Here is a 23,088-nt window from a genome sequence, read left to right as displayed (position 1 = left end):
TAGCTCTCTTACAGTCAGAGTACTCGGGCTAATCCGAACCCAGTACCTACCAGCCTGTAGACCGATGACCTAACCACGACGCCACCGAGGCGGTCGAGCAATGCTCTCCAGTAATATATATATATTTATAAAATAAAAACTCCAGTTGTGCCATGAGATTTCAATAGCAAAGTATGGTAGACTTTTACCAGTATTTTACCCAGCAACCATCTATCATCATTAGAAACAAACTTACAAGAGTTGATTTCTTTTATTCGACAAATTAAAAATAAAATAAAATAATAATATATATATATAACAAAAATTAGGGAAGCAGTTATAATCTGTCTCTTGTGAGATACCCTTTGTTATTTAATGTACAAAATGAAAGGATTATTTGTTGTCTGTATATAACTAACCTGGGGCGGATCCAGCTTTTCTGATGGGGGGGGGGGGTGCCAAGACAAAAAGGGCACCATAACATGAAAAGGCACTATTGAAAAATTACACACGGTTCACATGGACCATAATATAATAGTGCTACAACAGGGACGCTGGCAGACGTATTCTACAGTGTTCTATACATTGACAGAAAATGCCAATATTTTATATTAAATTACTATGGTATTTGAACAAATCAAAACGGTTATAATCGTTCAAATATCATGTGAGTTATACTGCGCTTGCGCAAATCTAGTATTTTTGTACAGGCAGCGGGAGCCCTCTAATCGTTTGAAAATAATAATTTAAAAAAACTAAATTTGAAAAAACCCTAAAAATCCTAAATAAAAGGGGCACTTCTCAAATTTGAGGGGGGGGTCCGGACACCTTGGACCCCCCCCCCCCCCCCCCCCCCCCCCCCCCTCTAGATCCGCCCCCGACTAACACATAGTTATTTCAAGACTTGGTTCAGATAAATCTAGGAATCCTGTAGTGCATAAAAATAAACCATGGACATACATGTGTGCATCCCAGATTCAGGGCCAACAGCTAATTTTTATACAGAGTGACTACAACATTTAGTCTTTGGCTAATAAAATATTCTTTAAATTAACCACTTTTTAATAATTTTCAAGGAAATAATCTATACATTTTAAAATTGGCAAAACCAGAATTTGTTCCAGTGTGAGCCCTGAGATTGTTTAATGAACTAAGGAATCCAGCTGCTACCACATTGGCTACTCCTACAAAAAAGGAGCTATATATTTAGCATGCATTTTCTCAGAGAGGACAGTGCATACAACCACCATTGATGTTACAAGTCGTCGGGCTCTGGCTGCAAGGGAAGAAACACCCAGTCTATTGAGGGTTATTGATGCCATGACCTGACACACCTTGGGCTGGCACTACACTACACCACTGAGATGCATCCAACCAGTAACTAAAGCAAGTATCTACAACAGATGCATACCAGTGTGCCATCGTCTGAATATACATGTAGATTCCCACTTGCAAACTAGACAACAGTTTTTAATACTGGCCATATACCTAGGAAACCCATTAGTTTTCACACTTGTAATAAAAGTTAGTTAAAGTTTGTTTTGTTTAATGACACAACTAGAGCATATTGATTAATTAATCATCGGCTATTTTAATTTGTATGTTAAACATTTGGTAATTCTGACATACATGTAGTCTTAAGAGTAGAAACCTGCTACATTTTTCCCATTAGTAGCAAGGGATCTTAAACTTTTATAACAAAACAAATTCAACCATTTTTTCCAAATATAACTGAGAATCTACTAAATAAACTGATTGAGCAGTTCTATGGGAAAATAGAAACAAAAACAAGATTGATCAATGGAAATAACATGATAATTTTATCATTTATTATTTTTTTCATTACAAGTACATACATGTGTATGGCTATACAACATATTTACATTAAAAATGCACTACATGTAAAGGTACCTAACACATACACAACCTTTCACTCTTTTTCATGAATATAATTTTCATGAAATGAACTAACTTTCTCTGTTCCGTATTTGACTGAACAAAAGTTTGTAAGTTTTGTATAAATTATATCTAATGAAAACAAGTGTGGTATTTAATTTATTACCCATATAATGAATGTAATATTTGTAAAACAAATTAATAAATTTGAGCATTTTGAACTTGATTCAAAATCTGAATATCTGAAGCCTCTGCTTTGCAGTGTTGCAACTTTGCAAATATGTTTCATTTGTGTAAAAAATATGTAACATAGGCCTAATGATATTTAATTTGTCAGTCTATAATCCAAATAATAATAAATGTGTAAATTTTAAAACATTTCTGTGTATCAGTCATGTAACAGTGCGTCTTCACTGCACATATCCAAACCATAAAATTAATAAATGTGTAAATGAAGCAGGTGAGACACTGTGCGTGTTATATTATAGATGTATATTAATTATTATCCATGCAGAGAAAATTGAATTTACAGAATCACCAACGGTTGTCTAGATTTAGATAGACAACAGTCACACTGGTGGTGCTGAATGTACTCTAAGCCACACAATAAAATCATAATACACTGATATATCCGGAACAAAAAGAAGAAAAAAGAAAAGAAAACGAAGACGATTTCAATGTTGAAATGTTCAGCAAGAATACTAATATTTAAAATGTCCCTCAAATACTACAAGGACTTAGATTTCTTTCATTGTCCTAAGTCTGCTGCCATTGTAAGCTGTTTTCGACTAGCAAAATTGGGTAATGACTAAAATTACATGCTAAATACAGATTCTTGTTTTGAATACTTCCAATGATTTCTTACACAGGAAACAATGTACATTAGGAAATACACCAAAGTTTGAACTAGTACAAACACAAGGATGGCCAGAAACACATTTAATATACTTCCAGTACTGGTAATATTTTATGCACGTATATTTAATATCCAATTATAGTCATTACAAAGTCTGTCAGCAATGTCTCTGCTATACATTTAAAAGCATGTTCAAGGACATTAATCCTTTTCCAGCACGTTTTGAAATTAATAAGATTAGTCACCAAATACATGTTATTTCAACTGAATAGTTACATTATGTGTAATGAAAATGAATGTTACTATTTTAAAAATAATTTGGACAGTTATTCTTTCGTGAAAAATGCACTATGTGATTTCTAAAGATACCCAAAAATTGTTCGACACACGGTCTAAAATAAACTGCTGTAGAAGAGCACTCAGATGAATCTAAATACATTCTATCATCAGGAATATGAGAGTTTTTCAACTGGCATGTGACCAATATCTCCTAGACCTCTAATGCTCACACGTCCACTTGGACGTATTGTCACAAATGTCAGACTGGCATGGGCTAGCGACAGGCGTAACCAAGCTTCAGGAGGAAACTGCAATGCTCTGAAATAAAAAAATAAACAAAAATGTTAATATTCACTTTTAAGTAAAATTGAATATATTTTAAAAAAAATTATTAACTAGTTAACTTACCCACTCAGATTTTAATTTTTAAAGGTGCAAGCATGACCACACTCCAAAACGCACGTCACTTCAATGTGTGGGGTACAAAACGCCATGCCCCTCATTTCAACAAACTCTATTTTCACTCAAAAACTGACTATTTTGAGGTGTGCTGTTTTTTCTCTAGACAATTCCAAGTGTGCACTTTTTCACTCCTCAGTGTCTGTGTCTTTTGTGTCAATATTGTTTTAAAAAAACTAAACAAACAACATCACTGCTGTTTTTGAAAAACAAAAGCCTACTTCATTCTTACAGTGGTGTACTTACTTATATATAATCACAAACTTTCCACTCGTATATGATTTACTTGATTCTGATTGGACGATGTCACAGAAACAAATTAATGTCATCCCCTTGATAAACCTGAGAATTATGCCATTACATAAAACAGGTCATGGAAAGACGTTAGAAACTGATTACGTATAATTTAACTAAATATGTGTTGTTTCAGGCACATTTGCAGAAATTTAAGCAGGGGGGGGGGGGGGGGGGGCCTACATTGTAGCAAACCAAGTTTATAGAGTCGTTAAGACATGCTCCTCCGGAAAATGTATTGAAGCAATACATATCCCCACAGGGTCCAAAACATTTTTGTGTCTCCTAAGTTCAAAGGCCATAAGTCGGTCACCAATGGGTAAATTGCCATGAAAGTCAAACTTTGTAACAGTACATGATAAAGCTATACACAAAAATCAGCTCAGTATCTTGAGGTATTCAAAAAAAAAAAAAGACCAAAAAGTAGACGTGGGACAGATGGACAGATGAATGGAGACAAAACCTATAGTTAGTCTGGTAGGGGACTAATAAAACAATTAACCTTGTGATACTACACCTTTAAGATTTGTAACACTGAAACACACCTGCAGACAAAGTAGCGGATCACGTTGGCATGACACACTATTATCTGATGGCTGTCCTCCTGTTGTTCAGGATTTGCTCGGTGAAAGTATTTTCGGAAAGCTGCTTCTATCCTTGGTCCATCTCTATAAAACTTCTTTGAAATAAACAAAACAAAAAATATGTTAATTCTTTTTGTTTTTTAATTTGACAAGTTTTATTCACTTTAAATGGTACATGTACAAAGAGTATACTATATACACTGGATACATATATATTGAATGCATAATTTAATTATTAATTTTAAAAATGATAACAAATAAATGTTTAATGACACTGATAATATACATATAACAAAACTAACATTGGATTTTGGAAGTTAAGGTTAAAAATCAATGGTAAACACAACTCTGAATAGTCTTGTATTTAATTTTCCTGTTTATATTCAACTGAGGTTCAGTTACCCAATCCTGGTCAAACATGAACTTCTCCTAGCTCTTAACTATCTGGGTGATACACCTTCCTACCAATATTTATATTCTAGGCCTTCACAAAAAGAACAAATCATAGTTAATTAAGTTTATTTGGTGTAATCAATGTACTGTTCATATAAAATTGCGAAGAGCACCATTTACATGTACTTTGTTTTCAATTTTAAAAACAGGTTTACATGACCACAACAGGTTATGCAAATTCGTTTTGGCATAAACTCATTCCAGATAAAAATAAATAAATATAAGTTTTGAATTTGTGGAGGCTAAAGTTTGTTTTGTTTAACAACACCATTAGAGCACATTGATTAATTAATCATCGGCTATTGCATGTTAAACATTTGGTAATTCGGACTCGTAGTCATCAGAGGAAACCCGCTACATTTTTCTTAATGCAGCAAGTGATCTTTTATATGCACTTTAAAACAGACAGAAAAGCACATACCACAGCCTTTGACCAGTTGTGGTGCACTCGTTAGAACAAGAAAAAAAACCAATCGGTTGAATGGGTCCAGTGAGGTGGTTCGATCCTGTGACGCAAACACCTCAGGCGAACACTCAACTGAATGAGGTAAATCCTGGCTACATTCACTCATTTTATGGCCGTGGTATGTACTATCCTGTCTGTGGGATGGTGCATATAAAAGATACCTTGCTGCTAACAGGGTTCATACACTTAAAGGAAGTCAAAATTCAAGGGTTTTTCAAGCACTTTCCAGGTCAACTTTACCAAAATTCCAGGACCGTACCGAGTTTCCACAGGTCGTTAAACATGCAAGTGCCAACCATCTTTGTGGGTTTACAATAGATTCATTAACTTGACACGCTCCCTGAACTTGCTAACTACCCAGCGGCAAAAAGTGACAAACTTTCTTTTCCAATATGGCAACACTGTCGCTTGGATCTCGTGGCTGCGTGATTCTTGCATCGCGAAATAAAAAACGACAACAAACATTCACATGTCAACTGAGCCGGTAAACATCGATTGGCCGGACGATTGGCATTTGATTGTGCTGCGGAAATGAAACAAATAATTTAATTACATGTTAAATAAAGTATATAGAGCCTCCGTTATAGGCGTTTATATTTTATTTGACATCAAATTATTATTTTCAAGGGTTTTCCAGACCGCAAGATGATTTTCAAGGGTATTCAAGCACTGGAATACATTAGTTTATTTTCAAGCGTTTTCCAGGCGCGTACGAACCCTGTGCTAATCGAAAAGTGTTGCCCATGAAGTGGCAAAAGCGGGTTTCCTCTCTCAATATCTGTGTGGTCCTTAACCATATGTCTGACGCCATATAACCGTAAATAAAATGTGTTGAGTGCATCATTAAATAAAACATTTCCTTCCATTTAATATGAATGTAGGATAAAAAAAAGTAATTGTGGTAATTGTGGTTGCTACCGATCCAGCAGATTAGATATCTTTTCCATTTCTGCACCCACGTTAAATGCAAAAAAGATCTACTGTGCATAATATATATTTTGGATATGGCAACAGTATATTACACATAACAGCACAGATAATTCACCAAAATATACAACTGTTTTTTATTTCTTCCAAACAGTAAGCCCAGTTCGTATACGTACATAAAACTCTGGTTTCCAGTGACCAACAGGAGGTTCGGGTGGAATTGGCGCTCCTTCTCTCAGCAAGTCATTGCGCTCTATGTCCAGAAGAGGAAAATACTGGTGGATGATCTCAGCAGTTTCCATAGCTCTTGTCATCGTGGATGAGATTAACTCTGTGTATGGCTTGTTAAGTGCCTTGAGTCTTTGTCCGGTGATATCAGCTTGCTCTCTTCCTATTACAATAAAAAGAAAATATTTAAACTTCAGCAGGGCACAAACGTGTAGGTGTTAAAGGGACATACCCTAGTTTCAACCCGTGAAAATTTTACAGCAAAGAAAAATTGTTAATAAAAATCAACATTTTAATATACAATGTACATGACACTGTATGCTTCCAGGAGGGAAGGGAATGCAAAAGAAACAGAAAGAAAGAAAGAAAAAAGACGATAACTATTTGTCATCACCTCAGCACATTTTTAAAACTACAACTATTTACCACTATCACTCATCCCAGAAAAAAAACGAAGAAAAAAACCCAGAGTATGGTTTGTATGCTCTTGAAAATGTTTACAACTGTAAATGTCCTCTAATTTGTTTTAATCCATGCATATACAACTGTATTATTTATCAGAGTTCACCCTGCACATTGCCAAATTAACCAATTGCTATTTTTTATACACTGTGTACAAAAGTGGCTATGTTACAACATTAAGTATTTGGCTAATAACATTTTCCATCAGTTTAGCTACTTTGAATATTTTTCAAAGAAACACTGTACATATGTGAAAATTGATTAAAACTAAACACAAAATGTCCATTGTGAACCCTGATTTATACTCTTTTGATACCTAGCTTGGTGAGATTTCGTTCCAAGTCCATTAAGCCATCAGTGTTATAATGGCCATGTCGAATGAGGACGAGGTGCCGAGAAGCTGTGGGTGTTTTGGTTTTGATCAAATTCTTATAATCATCAGTGTTTTTATCAATTTCTCCAGATTTTGGGGCTTGAAGCAAGCTCTCAGGATCTCGACTACAAAAAAGAGAAAAGAGAAGTGCTTCTATATCATATGTACATGTATGCAAAAAGTTCTATATGTTATTACAGATATTTTGGATTTAGACAATAATTACGACGAATTATGGATTATTTCTCCCGATTTAATTAATTTTGTAAACCCGAGTTTTTGGCGAGAGTTTTACAACATTCATTCACGATGGACATATAATTTGTAACTCCTCATAGTGAGTTGGTTAATTTTCTTTATTACACATTGACGCTTTTAACTTGTTTTTAATATAAAAATCCCTCTACTTGTCTACAAAAAAAACATAAGTCATTATGTCATATTAATTACCTTACATGCAGTGCATGACAAAGTGACATCATGGCATAACACTGTTCTTTTTACAACCAAATGTTTACATACAAAATAATACTATGGTTGCATTAAAAAAAATTATGTTTGCTATTAAAGCTGCTGCTAACGAAAATATACTATTTCAAGTTTATGCAACAAATACATGTATGTAAGTCAACATATTCTTGTAAATATTTGTACATTGTGTAATATATGTGTAACCTGACTCATGAATGGAAATATTAAATGAATAACTGAAGTTCTGGCTGAACAGAACAACCATCCAGTCAGTGGCTGTAGAAGCAATCTGCACATTGAACAATTATACAAAAAAAAGATTACTGTTTATTGGAGTCCATATGGTAATACATTATCACATACTAACAGGCTGTACATTGTATATAAAGAAGTTAGCTGATTTTAAGGAAACAATATTGTTAGTCCAGCTGTGTTTTCAAAATGAACATTCATCATCAACTGACCTAATTTTTAGTGCAGTAGAGGAATAATTGGGCTCACTGATTTATTGAGTTATTTTTAAGACAGGTTAAAACACTGCCTTTGTAAACACAGTATAAATTATCTTAGCCCAAGTATTCTGTTGTTTGAGAGTTAGACGGACATTTGGACAGTTACAAATGTATATTTGCTCTCTCAGCCAGATATAACGTAGCAAAAAAACAGAATTGCAGCCTGTCCCCAGATACCTGCTTTAATACACAATATTCCTATCTTTGACCCTAAATACCATTACATTGATCATTTTGATTTTGTCAATAACAAATATTTCACATATTAATATACACACTACAGGAAGAAACCTGACAGCACTCCCTTACAATAATGCTCTGGTTAAATATGTAGGTGCTGACGGATTTCTTCATGTAGTGTTTGTATTAGTGATTAATATGTGGTATAGCATGGGCAGGGCCACCTGGGTGCAAAATTTGGGACTGGTAGAAGGGACTCGGGGAGTGCCAACAGTTCACTGTTTAGGTGATGATGATGATAACTAGTTTAACGTGCCCATATACCACTAGGGTTTCGAACACGCCCATCCTGAGTCCGACCTCCGATAAGATCGGTGGCCTGACTCAGGATGGAGGGGGGGGGGGGGGGTGAAAATGGGCCGAATTTTTAAAATAGCAATTAGTAAAAAAGTTAATAGAATAAATAAAAAAATGAAAAAGGTTACAAGTCAAAAATAAAAAGAATTGACAGCTCGGCCGAATATTTACATAATTTGGAGCATTTTAGAAGGACAGTCCAAAACTAAATAAGAGAAAGAAGAGAGGATCGGACTATTTAATAATATTTTTAAAAAAAAAAGTAATTTTGACATAAAATTTTGAACGCGGATCTAAAAGTTTAAAGTCCGATCGATATGTCCACGCGAGTGGCCTCGTTAAGGCCGTTTGGGTGCACAGCTTAAAGAGACGAGATGGGTTGCATCCCGTCAAGAAAACACCTAGACTGACAGTCGATAGACGTTGAAGGTTTAGTGCTGTGCTGAAATACAGATCTTGAGAAGCCGGATCCGTCTGAACGAGAGAGAGTATCAGACTAGGGTATAGTCCAGTCGTCATGGGTTGGTATAGTGGCACAATACTTGCCTTGCCCCGGGAGCTGGCAACCCACGCTTCGTCAATGTGTGAACTTGGGGCCGGTTTCCCCATGTCGATTTTGTTAGAAGTACTTAGTACATGTATGTATATGTATGACAATAAAAATATTATACCTATCCCAATTTGAAATCCATTTGACACTTGGCTCAAAATTGTTTGTCCACGACGTATATGCTATGTCAGTATGTTTCACTTGCTTTTCATAATATAAAACACCTAGCACTGCAACAGCACTGGCAGCTCCAATTCCATATTTTTTAGTATAACTTAAGATCTTTTTAAACATGATGTCGTTGTTTGCAATGCGCACCTATTCGAAATCCGACCCAATACAAAACAAATCTTTCTGAGAAAAGAGTTCTGCTTAGAAAATGAAAGTAGCTTGTCTTTTTCATTTTATTTTTTAAAATGTTATTTAAGCAGCAATTGTTTAATTTCACACACATATTAATCAAATATGTGGTGTACTAAATTAGAATGTATATGAGCAATAAAACACTCTTTTTTTTCTATTAAAAGAATAACGTAATGTAAATTATTTTCCAGATTACATTGGGTCCCAGGTAGAAGGGTGACACATTCTTAAACAGAATAGTGAGAATGGCGGCCCCCAATGTTTGGAAGGTCAATAATGTTGTATATCCTGATTCATTAATAACATTAGCTTTATTCAGAGATGTTGCCAATGTTAAAGAATTGCGACGACGTGTAATGGCTGGTGAAATTGAGGTTGCGTTAATAAAGACGTCAATGGTAGGAACCCTTAACTGTTCTGGTAACACGTGATGTTTAATCATGTTATCTGGGGGGACTACTCTAATAGTAATACCGGTAGTAGTGTCATTAAAGGTATCAGTCCTCATTAAAAACAATGTACATCACTTATGATTAAAATAGACAATTTCTCACTAACATGATTAATTTCTGTACACCAGTGTGATATTGGTTGTCTTAATTGAGCTAATACATATATAGTTTATCAAGATTAATCTAGAATGCATTGACTTGTGCTTGCATGGCATCATGCATTCGAGGTTAATCTTGATGAACTAATGTCAGTAGAACATAAAGCCATAAATTTAATGATACTGGGGTTATTTGCAAGTACTTAGTACCGTACCTTCGATGCCCTAAAGTTCAGAATATATATAATATAGAAACAATCATCTACATTTTGCAGTTACAGTACATGAAATCAAATACATGTGATGATGTGTATTACAATGTGTTCACTTGAAAAATAAATAACATAAAACTAATCCATCCAAGTAAAAAGTGTAAGTTACTGTAACCCCATTGAGTAACCACAAAAATGTCTTATGCTTAAAACAATTATTGTGTGTGTATGTGTGTGGTGGTGGTGGTGTGTGTGGGGGGTTACCAATATATATTTTTTGTGCATCTGCAGTTCAACCCCTGCAATTAAGAAAATGTCCACAGCAAAAAAAACAAAACATGCCTTGAAAAAACAAACTAATATAGTTCACAATAAAAAAAAAAGCGCTGTGGAGAATTAAAAAACCCTCCACGGCATTGCTGTGGGCAATATTGCAGGGGTTGCGGTTCAACTTTTTTGGTCACAACATGACAAAAATATGTTTTTGAAATGTCAACAGTAGAGTTTGATTAATATTTTTTTTAAAGGAAATTTGAATTTTCCAAGAACAGTCAGTTGAATGAATGCTGGTCAACTCGCCCCATTGTTTGGACAACTCGCCCATAAATAATTGGAAAAAAACTAATGTCTATAACTTTGGTGTCATTTTATTTATTAATATTACAGTGAAAGTCCACTATTATGACCACTTATTAAATGGTTTTATATTGCGGAGATCTTAATATCGGATAAATAATAATCTATTACAATGAACTGTCAAGCCTATTTTAACGACGTTTGTGAGTTTGTCCCTTATTTCCTTAAAGGAATGATCAGGCTAGGCTTTTGGACTGACTGGTGTGCATATTCAACAATATTTAATGCACATTATTGCTTAAAATATTGGTATATTAATTAAGAAAATGGTAATGATATGAGTTGACTAAACAGTGTGGGGCGAGTTGACCAACCGTGTTGGGGGTGAGTTGGTTTTGGGGCGAGTTGACCTGCTCCCAGTTGAATAGTAATAAACCTCTTTGTTTCTCATAATCACTAACAACATTTGAAATCATTGACAATATAAACTCATTTGATAAACTCATTCTAACTTAAATTATTCACTCAAATGTATAAATCTTATTCTGAATGGATGGTGTCTACTCTTCACTACATTAGAGGTAGAAAAATGCATCATACTCTGCAAATCAAATATAGTATAGCAATTGAAAAACATTTTAACAGAGATGGGAAAAGCATAATTTAAGTTAAAAGATTCGTCTTGTTGATTGTACATGGGTGAGGTCAGGTGACATACATGATATGTTAATTCAACATCCTCCTTGGTTTTGTTTTTTGCAAGTAAATCTAGACTCTGTATTGGAAACTTTAAAGAATAAACAAAAAGGACTTATAAAAACTAATGTTTTTATGGATTTGTAAAGTTTGATTTAATTAATAAATTTGTTTGAATCTCATTGTTGATGAATCTTTCGATCAATGAAGAAAAACATGTACCATATAATATTGTTAGAGGACCAACTACCATGTGTGTCATACCAGTAAATATTTGGCTTAAACTTGATCAAACTTGTCTAATGTTATGTTGACATTTTAAAATGTTTATGTAAATTACAAGTCTCTTTTTTTTCAGATTGTTGACCCATTCCAAGTTATTGCTGCAACAAATAAGGCTGTTCACTTTCAGAAATGTGGGAAAATGATAACAAAAAATGTGCATTCAGAAATTCTTTTTTGTTTGTCACCATCTAAAAGTGTGAGTACTGTATTAAAATAATGAAAATCACTTGCATGTGTCACTGATGTTTTAATTAGAGCTTCGGGCCATTTGTAGCCAGGTGGTAAAGTGCTTGCTTGATGTGCGATCAGTCCAGGGTCGATCCCTGTCGGTGAGTACATTGAACTAGTAACCAATATTAAAAATAACATGCGAGTGCTGAGAAAATTATTTCATTTAAACAACCACTTGTCTTAAGGGTTAATCACCCAAAGCATCTAATGTATCTGTCGTACAATCTGACATGTGCTAAGCAACTACTGCTGATAATTCACTAATTGTTTTTCATTCCGTTTGGCATCAGTAACCAAGATTTCACTGCATGTTCTAAACAGTCCCACAGACATCGTGATATGAATTATTAAGTACCATTAAATTTGCAAATTGTGCATCATCTTTTACAGATAACGGAGTCGTTTCGGATGTTTGGTGCTGGAGATAAGGATACATCCGTATTGATAATTATTGTAGATGATCATGACAGTAAAGTAGTCAACAAGATCCTGGATGTAGTACAAGGAGAGCTCATTAATGTGAATCAAGTGGCAGAAACCACAGATATGAAGGCTGTTAAGAAGGTATCACAAATATTACCTCTTCAACATACAGTATTAGTACAGCTTCAGTTACTGAGAATATAGGTACATGTAGCTGACTTTAGTAGGGTTTTTAAACATTTTAATCTTGATCTATTTAAGGTAAACCAATTAATATAATTAGTCATTTTGCAACATAGCAGAAAATTAAGCTCACAACAAATATTTTAATGTGATAATCAGAACAAGCCTTTTTGAAAGTACCCATTGTCGACACAATTTCTGATCTCTGTCAGCAAATATTCAAGACTGGTGAACAGGAAATACTTATAAATAATAGTAATAAAAATGATTTTTTCAGATACATTTAATTAAAGCAGATGGAGAAATTTTGCTAGCAGATCAGTTATCATCCTTGAATGAATTTTAACCTTTCTAAAGCAAAAATGGCTGATTAATTAATTGATAAAAATGCAGAATCATCTGATACCCACTAGTTGATATTGGTGATAGGGTGTTGCTAAATTTTCAGTCCTTCACCGATATTACACAACTGATGTAACACAGGCCATGGTATTTACTATCCTATCTGTGGGATGGTGCATAATATAAAAGATCTCTTGTTGCTAATCAAAAATGAGTAGCCCTTGAAGTGGCGACAGTGGGTTTGCTCTCTCAATATCTGTGTTGTCCATAAATAAAATGTGTTGAATGCGCTGTTAAATAAAACATTTCCTTCCTTCACCGATCTTGATAAATGGCTGTTTTCTTTGTAAATGATGACTTTTCTATTTTTGTTTCAGATATACAAGCTGTCCGACGAGGAACTGTCTGTATGCTCACCACTAGATGCCATTGTATCGAGGATAGCTGCTAAGGAAATCGCAATAGTTTGATCATGTTAGGACTGACATTTTAAAGAAAAAATAAACATCCATAACATAGACTTAAACGTGTGTTGCTGGCTTTGGGATCAATCCTTCTCGATAAAACTCTTTTGGTTATTTTGTGGGTTGGTGATACAGATTAGTGATAAGTTGCTTCTCCATGGTGTGATGGATCATGGGATCAATCCACTACACATAAAGTCCCAATGATTTTTCAGGGCACAATATTTCATGAGAACCATTGTTCTGTTTGCACGTCGGTTATGCAAATTTAATGAGAACCACCAATCGGTTACGTGGTGAACAATTACATTTTAAAATTAAAAGTACCATATATCAGTAACTAAAGTAAAAACCACCAATGTAGTACAGTAGTTCAAATGTTTTAGGATTAGGTAGGCCTACCTCATCGGTTACAACTATATTCACGTAACTGAACAATTGGTTACCTAAATAAAACTCACATGAACAGACTTCCGGTTACCTAAGATTTTGAAATATTGTCCCAGTTTTTCTAACCAGTGCTTCAAAACTGGTATGTCGGTGGCCATGGTATGAGCTGTCATATCGGGGGGGGGGGGGGGGGGTATGTATGTGAAGAAGATCCCTTGGTAAGAGTAGACTATGTAATAGCTGCTGGTTTCCTCTCTTACACTCTCTGTTTGACATTTGTAAACATGAATAAATTAATCAAATATATTCCTTTTTGTTATAGTTTATTCTGTTCACAATGTACACAGAAGTGTAACATACCACACCTTTACAGTGACAATGTGTTTGTAATAATCAACCACAATTTGCATCTGCTGACGGCTTGCTTTTAGTCTCGGCACTTTATATTGTGCAATTATAACATGCCATTATCAATTTGTGCCTCATCTTGTCAATCATTCCAACCACTGGTTCATTCCATTTCATTCTCTCTTTAAGATGATGCCACAATACGAGTGCCTCATACGAGATTAGAAACTGTCTAAAAAAAAATATCACTTCTTAAACGAATAACTCTCTAATACTTTTCAGCTCCATATCCCCCCACCTCCAAATGAATTTAGTCAGGTGGAAATTTTTTGTTCAAAGAAGTTCAAAGTGCACCATTTGAGAGTGATGTCATGTGTGAAACGTGTCACTGTAACAAGATTCTGCGTTCAGATATGTCAGAAACAGGAAATTTCCGACTTGTCAAACCGTAATTGCCGAGACTAATAATTATACTGTTCATGTGTATTTCATGAAATTCTTCATCAACTGTGGTTTCAAATTTCACTTTATAAAGAAATAAATAAATAAATAATAATTTTAAAAAACCCCACAAACTTTCGACACTTCCATTTTCGACTTTTTATGTGCATGGGTGTTTTACCCCTCCCACCCCCTTTCTGTGGATTGTTTGTTTAGCGAGAAGTGATGAAATTTTGAGATGGTCCCTTACCTGATTGCATCGTAACAGATGAAATCATAATGTATGTCTTGTCACAATGGCTACTCTTGTATGAATTACTTTTTTGAGTGACACTGCCTTTGTATTTTGTGTCCTGGCTACAATTGTCAATAAAATGTGTCTTAAGAAATGTACGACTAGTCTCGATGATAAAGGACTTCCAGATGTTAGTGCCACCTTAAACTTTTTCTTGTTCTTTGATGAAAAGCTCACCATAAATCCATACTTTCCAAACCCTGCAAAATTTTCCATAATTATCCAATGTCATTTTCACTTTTAAAATGCTCCAAAAAGCCTACAGGGACTGAAATGTTTCATTTCATTTCAACTTATTTTCGTGCTTATATCCAATTAAGGTTCAAGCACGCTGTCCTCGGCATACATCTCAGCTATCTGGGCTGTCTGTCCAGGCCAGTGGGTTAGTTGTTAGTTGGTTAGTGGTTAGTGAGAGAAAAGAGGGTGTAGTGGTCTTACACTTACTCATTGAGCCCTTAAGAACTCACTCTGGATTGGAGCTGGTACCGGGCTGCGAACCCTATACCTACTAGCCTGTAGTCCGATGGCTTAACCACAACACCACCGAGGCCAGTTGACTAAAATGTACAGGTTTTTGTCCTACTCAACACGTATGTAAATAAAGATAAAAATTAGGCTTGTTGCCCACTGCAGTAACTCAACATAGAAGTGCCATGCTGCTATACCAAATGCATATTCATGCTGTGATGGTTTCATTAATTTCAACTTTTCATCCAGTCGGCACATTGATAAATTGTATACAAGGCAAGTTAAACCTGATCGTTTCAGCCAATCACTGGTTTACTAATATACGTACATTTACAATCATAACAAAACATCTGCAATAAATTATGACCAGCACTTTCCTTTTAATGCCTTGCACTTTTGCCTTCTCATTTACAAGCTGCAAGATGTTTCAACTTTGGAATTTGCATCCATACAAATCTGATTGTGTCAGACAAATAAAATGTTTGGAAATATCCATTAATTTTGACCACTTATCAAGCATGTTTGAATCGATGCAGTCACATGTATCTTTGGCCTGGAAAAATGTCTGTACCTATACATATTTCTAATCTTTATTAACACAACTTGAATCCAGAGTGAATAGCAGCAACTCCAAATGTCAGATTTTCAAATGAAACCATTCTAAAGCCAGCTTTCCGAATCATGGCTGCAAACTCCTCCTAAAGTAAAAGAAAATATATTGAGAGATGTGAATTTACTTTTGGCAACATATTTTGAAGAGTGGGGTCTTAAAAAAATATCATTTCTAGAGATGAAAATCCAGTCTTGACCAGGAAAGGTGTGTAATCACCCTCCACACTTGTCTGGAAAGTTTGAAGCAAGAGGAAAATTTATCACCTTACAATAAAAAAATTAATTAATTTTATTTGAAATTTCAAGTGATTGCTAACTTAGCACCATTTCAAGAGAATGATCTTTAGCTCCCCTTGGTTTTGATTGTGGTGAAGACTGAAAATCTTAATTTCAAAATTAGGATAAAAACCTCCAGCTGTTAACTGAATGATGTCACCAAAACAATACATGTTTTTCTATAAATTGCTCGAATAACACCTTTACGGAAAATAGGACATCATTATGGTAATCTAATCTTGATGTGGATGAAAATGTTTTATTTCAAACTATATTTGGAAAACAATTGTGTGTGTTGGTGCATGTGTGTGATTTTATCAATGTTACACTACAGGATTTCTTACCAGTTTGACTATTAAAATGAGATGTTTGTTTCTAAACTATCCATAACGTACATGTAGGTTTTTCAGATTATTGGGAGTTCAGATAAAAGTGAAGTCTGGGTGCATATGGTCATGAAGCACTATATGATTAAAAAATAATGTTCTCACCTGTTCAGGAAACTGGCGAATACTCTCCACTAAATACTGATAAGACTTCCAATCTCTTGCTAGAACCTGTCCTATCACAGGTATCACTTGGAAGGAATATTGGTCATATGCCCTAAAGTAAATAAACGATAAACATTGTAAAGTTTCTTTGAAAAAAAAGATCTACAAGTACTAGTAATGTGTGCTATATAGTTATGAAAAAACAACTGATTAAAATTGGGTTGTAAAGTTACAGACATGGATTTATTACTTGATTCAAATATGATGAGAAATTCATATACATAAATTAGGCCATATTCTACACTATCATTTTCTTGCACATTTCCATTTTAATTCTTACAATTTGTGGTCATGGGAATCCACAATATTCCTAAGTCAGGGTTCACACATTTTGTAAACAAAATTCCATCCCATTTTATTTCTTTTTAAACATATTTTTCATATTGGGGATAAGGCACTGAATTTTCAAGGCTTTTTCTGTAAATATCCACATAGTGTAACATTATGTTTTGACATGAACAGAAGCTTTGGCTCTAAGTATTATATCAATATGGCTGATAATTCCCATTAGCCCAGACCCACAATTCACAAGTTGGGACCACAGTCTAATGGATTTGTCTAATGTCGTGATTGGTGTTAATATATATTGTTATGATAGATAATGTTATCGCAATACAAGCTTGATCATCTCTGTCATCCACACACTTAATATCTCACCAGAATACTGCAAATGTAAACATAAAATTAGAAGAAAAGTAAATGGCAAAGATACAAAATGTAAATACCTACCACTGTACTAAAGGATTATTAACTTGACTGAATTCCAAACACATGAATCGGCCGCCTGGCTTAAGCACTCTATATGCCTCCTCCAACACCTGTAAACATAGAATGTCGTATAAATTATAAGCTTCACACAAGGCCACTGGCTCTAGTATTCAATTTTAAGTCTAGACAGAAACAATGTATGCATTATTTGCTATTTCTTGAGTAGAATTTTCTTCAGAGGTGGGGTGTACATCTAAAGTGAGAGACATAATTGAATTAAAACACAATCCCTCAACCTCAGTCGATCCAGTGTTTTCACATTGGAAATTTCTCCATGTAATAAATACAAACAAGCTAGTTGAGACTCACCTTATCAATATGTGTACAGTTTCTGATGCCAAAGGCTATTGTATACAGATCGTATGTGTTGTCATCGATGGGGAGACATTCTGCATTCCCTTTCAACCAAGAAATACCTGTAATATGTAACCAGCACTGGTTATAATAAAATAATAATTGTATCATTCAAACAGTAATATGTATAACATGTACAAATGTACATAGTCAACCTATTTTATAACAACAACAATTTCATAAAATGCCCTTATTTACAGACATTTTCTTTTTTCATCTTTTTATTGCCACTAGTGTCCTTTTGCTGGTTATAAACATGAAAATAAATGGTAATTTTTACAGAAACATTTTTAAAATTTTATAGCCATTATAACCTTTTCCTCGATTAATGCAGTTTTTATCCTTCAAAATTACATATTATATATTAATTATATTCTCTTGCTTAGGATATAAGTCTCAGTATCTCCAGTATGATTCTTGTCAAGTTGGCTATAGATAGATAGATAACAATTTAACGTGTCCATATACCACTAGGGTTTCGAACACGCCCATCCAGAGTCCGACCTCCGATAAGATCGGTGGCCTGACTCGGGATGAGGGGAGGATAGAGTTGCAAATGGGCAGAATTTTGAAAATAGCTATTAGTAAAAAAGTTAATAGAATTAAAAAAAAAAAAATTAAATAAAAAGTTACAAGCCAAAAATAAAAAGAATTGACTGCTCGGTTGAATATTTATATAATTTGGAGCATTTTAGATGGACAGTCCAAAAATAAATAAGAAAAAGAAGAGAGGATCGGACTATTTAATAGGGGGGGAGGAGGAGTTTAAGGTGGGCGGAATTTGGGATACGAATTAGTAGTTAGGTCAAAGACCTAAAGCCAAAATGAGCTCATTCATAAAACTCATGTCTGGACAAAAATTTAAGTCCAAAGAACAAATTTAGAGTGCACGATACCCAAGTAATAATTTTCTTTTCTTTGGGACTATGTAATTGGTCAGTTTTGTGATTTTAGATGGGGAAAGTCTACTTAATCAAGGGTTTTACAGAATTACTACCAGTAATAAAGTCATAATGTCCATTACGATTTGAGGGGCGTCTAAATATACACCTGCCCATCAGGAACCACAGGTACAGGCCACAGAAAGAAAAGACCAATTAACCAAGAACACACTCCAATTATTATTTCAGTACGTGGGTTAATTTATGTACAAAACATAATGCAGTTATTTCAACACTTTGACAATGGTGGCTTATTTTGTATTGAAAAACAATATATACTTGTTGCCGGCTTACTGGGATGGATATTATTACAGAACATTGCGATACATGCGCGAAAATCAGGTATGTTTTGTTTCTTCAGTTCGAAGACTAATTCCTGACGTAACACGTTATGTATTACGTAACCACCAGCTCGCCAGGAGGCGTATTCACTGGGATGGTACAAAATGGCTGCGCCCATTATATATAATAGCCGTCACATTTAAGCCTTTTATTAATTAACTATACGATTATACTTGTTGATATTAAACAAAAATGTGCGTTATATATCGTTGAATATGCATACCAGGCCAAATGCCTTAATTGTCCCTTCCTTTAATATTTACCTCTGGTAAATCCATGGTGAGTTGCTCTTTCTTTACCTACATCCAACATGGCCTGGTTAATATCACAAACTGACACATGGCATGGAAACTTGTCCTCTAGATTATCTTCAGATAATGGCAATGTTCTATCAGAGTCATTTGTTTCCACACCTAGATTTACCTCTATGTTAAAATTATTGTCCTGTCCACGAGTCCTGTTTTGTGATTTCACACAGTTGAGGAATCTGAAAGCAATATCACCTGAAAGTAAATAATAACAACAGTTGTTAAAGAGTAAATTCCAATTAAAAAATATTAAAACATTACATATTATATATAATTATTACCGGCCTCGGTGGTGTCGTGGCAGGCCATCGGTCTACAGGCTGGTAGGTACTGAGTTCGGATCCCAGTTGAGGCATGGGATTTTTAATCCAGATACCGACTCCAAACCCTGAGTGAGTGCTCCGCAAGGCTCAATGGGTAGGTGTAAACCACTTGCACCGACCAGTGATCCATAACTGGTTCAACAAAGGCCATGGTTTGTGCTATCCTGCCTGTGGGAAGCGCAAATAAAAGATCCCTTTCTGCCTGTCGTAAAAGAGTAGCCTATGTGGCAACAGCAGGTTTCCTCTCAAATCTGTGTGGTCCTTAACCATGTCTGACGCCATATAACCGTAAATAAAAATGTGTTGAGTGCGCCGTTAAATAAAACATTTCTTTCTTTATATAATTATTATATTATAAAACTTTGTGTGATTGTCCAAGTAGTCTAAACCTTTTAGGAGTGCTATTAGAGGCTGTTCAAGTAAATGTACATGTATGTATTATGCAATAATATTTTTGTAACAGCCCATAACTTAATGCTAGATAATAAACCCACCAAAATGTTCACATATATCGCAATCCCCTGGCCTTTTTACAAACAAAGTATTTACAAGTGATTGGAAATATATTATATTTATTAATAACACATTATTATTTTACCATGCCAGAAAGCGCACTCAATTTATAAGTCAATTTATAAACATTGTGTATAATTGTCTAACTATAACTACCGACATTACATACATCTATATATATATATATATACTGTTATTGTGGCATAAAAAATTCATGAAAAGAAAAATTAAATACCCGCTCAAGCAACAATATTTGAATAGGCTCTAACTGTGCCCAGATTCTTTTTAATACTTCTTTCACAACCATGTAGGGTCTCCACAAGTCCTCGACCCGGACCCGAGTACCCGCCATGCACTTACACTAGATGATAATGAGACTAAGGAATAAAGTACAATAGCATTATGCATCTTAATTCCAAATCATGCCATTGTATTGCATTCCATACATTCAACTTTTGTTTTCCCTCCATGTCTCATTGCCATCGTGGAGACTCTACAACAAAGTACATTATTTTATATTAGGTAGGTCCTGATTTGGATGTATTGAAAAATAATTTAATTGTTTTTTAACAAGACTTTTACCCGTGCCACCAGCAACGTCAATAAGTTTTGTGCCATTTGTGGGTGCCACTTGTTCCATGAAGTAATCCTTCCACAGACGATGGACACCACAGCTCATTGCATCATTCATTAAGTCGTAGGTTTTTGCAACATTTTCAAACACCTCATGAACTGTAAAAATAAAATTATAATATAATTAAAATAAAGAAAAGACACAACTGTGGGAAAGAAGGAAATGTTTTATTTAACACACTCAACACATTTTATTTACAGTTATATGGCGTCGGACATATGGTTAAGGACCACACAGATATTGAGGGAGGAAACTTGCTGTCGCCACTTCATGGACTATTCTTTTCAATTAGCAGCAAGGGATCTTTTATATGCACCATCCCATTGTTAGGATAGCCCACACCATGGCCGTTGATATATACCAGTCGAGGTGCACTGGCTGTAGCGAGAAATATTATAGCCAAATGGGCCCACTAACAGGGGTCGATCCCAAACCGACTGCGCATCAAGTGAGCGCTTTACCACTGGGCTACGTCTCACCCCCTGTGGGAAAGAATTAATAAATGTTTGTATGTTTAATGACACCCCAGCCAGAACTTGAAATCTCACTAATCTGGGCACAACCAGTTTTGTTGTCTATTCTGAGTGCAGCAACATATTTGTAGTGCAATGATGTTATTAATACCTTGACTTGTGGATATTCAGAAATGCATTTCATGTAATATATTAATCTAATTAAAGCTTAACATTTTACTAGTTTTGTTCTGAAATATTTTGAAGTCAACATGTTTAAACATAGGCCTACTGTAGGTCTACTTAATTTGGGTGCGATTATTTTAGTAAGGTACTTATTTTGGGCACAATGCCTTGACTTGGTGCAATATAAAGCCCTGCCAGCTAAAAAAAAACTGAATTAATGATATACTAAAGTAGTGTTGGAAATAGAATAAAACTGATTTTCGCCAATTACATGTATTACTGACATATGTTGATCAAAATGTGTTATAGTCTGTTCCAATAAAATGCACAAATCACCTGTTTATTGACATCTTTCTTTTAATTTCAAGAGTAAACACCACCTTGTACATCAATGAGAGCCCAAACAAGTAAATGCTAAATTAGGTAGAGTATCATTAAATAGGTATTTACAAAATATTTACCCATCAGTTTAATATAAAAGAAATAATAGATGAAAATCAGTTTTATTCTATTTCCGACACTACTATAGTAATCACCAGATTCAATGCAAACTAAAAAATTAAGTGTCGGAGCTTTGTAAAAAGATACATCCATCTCTAAGATAGACAGTCATTTTTCACACCCTTGTTTTGGCTTTGTACACAATATATATATATATATATATATATATATATATATATATATATATATATATAACATATCCAACTATTTTGTTATATGATATATTTGCCAAATGGTATTTTTTATTCATTTTATCGCTTAAAACTTAAATTATTTTGTGAATAAACTTGCTTTCTGAGAAATAATTAATACTTTTAAAATAAATATATAGGACTTGTATCACTTTACACAATTGATATTATATTTTATTTATCATCAACTGTGTAAAATCATTTTATTAAAATTGGATTTATCACCTCGTCCCTGTGAATTTTAAAATGTTTAGACCTACTATATTAGATAGTCTACAATCCGCGTTTTGGATGGCACCCAAATCATGTTATTCAACCTTTATTTTCCTTTTCGTCTTCTTGCACGGACTGAAACCCAAAATGTGTTTCTCTTTGATCGCTTGCACTTGTAGTTAGTCTTCTTGAAATCAACCAATTTTTATCTGAACAATGTCTTCGCAAATACTTTGACAGAAGTTTAGAAACACGAGTAATCTTTGCAGGCATCGCCATTTTGGGAGGTTTTATTATTATTTTTATATATTTTATTAAATACAGGTCGCG

At 34.5% G+C, this 23,088-nt stretch overlaps 3 protein-coding genes across 4 annotated transcripts; 1 reads left to right on the top strand and 2 right to left on the bottom strand.

Moving 5' to 3' along the window:
- Positions 1–1,776: 1,776 nt before the first annotated feature.
- Positions 1,777–9,733, bottom strand: LOC121368999 (serine/threonine-protein phosphatase PGAM5, mitochondrial-like). 2 transcript variants are annotated; one of them, XM_041493784.1, is made up of 5 exons: positions 9,448–9,733; positions 7,200–7,381; positions 6,370–6,584; positions 4,309–4,442; positions 1,777–3,328 (listed from the first exon to the last, which is right to left on the bottom strand). In XM_041493784.1, the coding sequence occupies exons 1-5, from the start codon at positions 9,618–9,620 to the stop codon at positions 3,178–3,180; spliced, it is 855 nt and encodes a 284-aa protein (XP_041349718.1). In that variant the 5' UTR covers positions 9,621–9,733; the 3' UTR covers positions 1,777–3,177. The 2 variants fall into 2 exon arrangements, with proteins under 2 accessions (XP_041349718.1, XP_041349719.1); XM_041493785.1 differs by having other exon boundaries at positions 4,309–4,439.
- A 126-nt stretch (positions 9,734–9,859) lies between these two features.
- On the top strand, positions 9,860–13,713 carry LOC121369000 (EKC/KEOPS complex subunit TPRKB-like). Its single transcript, XM_041493787.1, has 4 exons — positions 9,860–10,087; positions 12,082–12,204; positions 12,630–12,803; positions 13,565–13,713. The coding sequence occupies exons 1-4, from the start codon at positions 9,935–9,937 to the stop codon at positions 13,655–13,657; spliced, it is 543 nt and encodes a 180-aa protein (XP_041349721.1). The 5' UTR covers positions 9,860–9,934; the 3' UTR covers positions 13,658–13,713.
- A 2,236-nt stretch (positions 13,714–15,949) lies between these two features.
- LOC121368998 (2-methoxy-6-polyprenyl-1,4-benzoquinol methylase, mitochondrial-like) lies at positions 15,950–23,085 on the bottom strand. Its single transcript, XM_041493783.1, has 7 exons — positions 22,863–23,085; positions 21,164–21,313; positions 19,701–19,940; positions 18,110–18,216; positions 17,762–17,850; positions 16,973–17,084; positions 15,950–16,291 (listed from the first exon to the last, which is right to left on the bottom strand). Exons 1-7 carry the CDS (start codon positions 23,035–23,037, stop codon positions 16,187–16,189), a joined length of 978 nt encoding a protein of 325 aa, XP_041349717.1. The 5' UTR covers positions 23,038–23,085; the 3' UTR covers positions 15,950–16,186.
- Positions 23,086–23,088: the final 3 nt, after the last annotated feature.

This window comes from Gigantopelta aegis, chromosome 3, assembly GCF_016097555.1.
Source record: "Gigantopelta aegis isolate Gae_Host chromosome 3, Gae_host_genome, whole genome shotgun sequence".
NCBI classification, from domain to species: Eukaryota; Metazoa; Mollusca; class Gastropoda; order Neomphalida; family Peltospiridae; genus Gigantopelta; species Gigantopelta aegis.
This window is presented reverse-complemented; position numbering and strand designations above follow the sequence as displayed.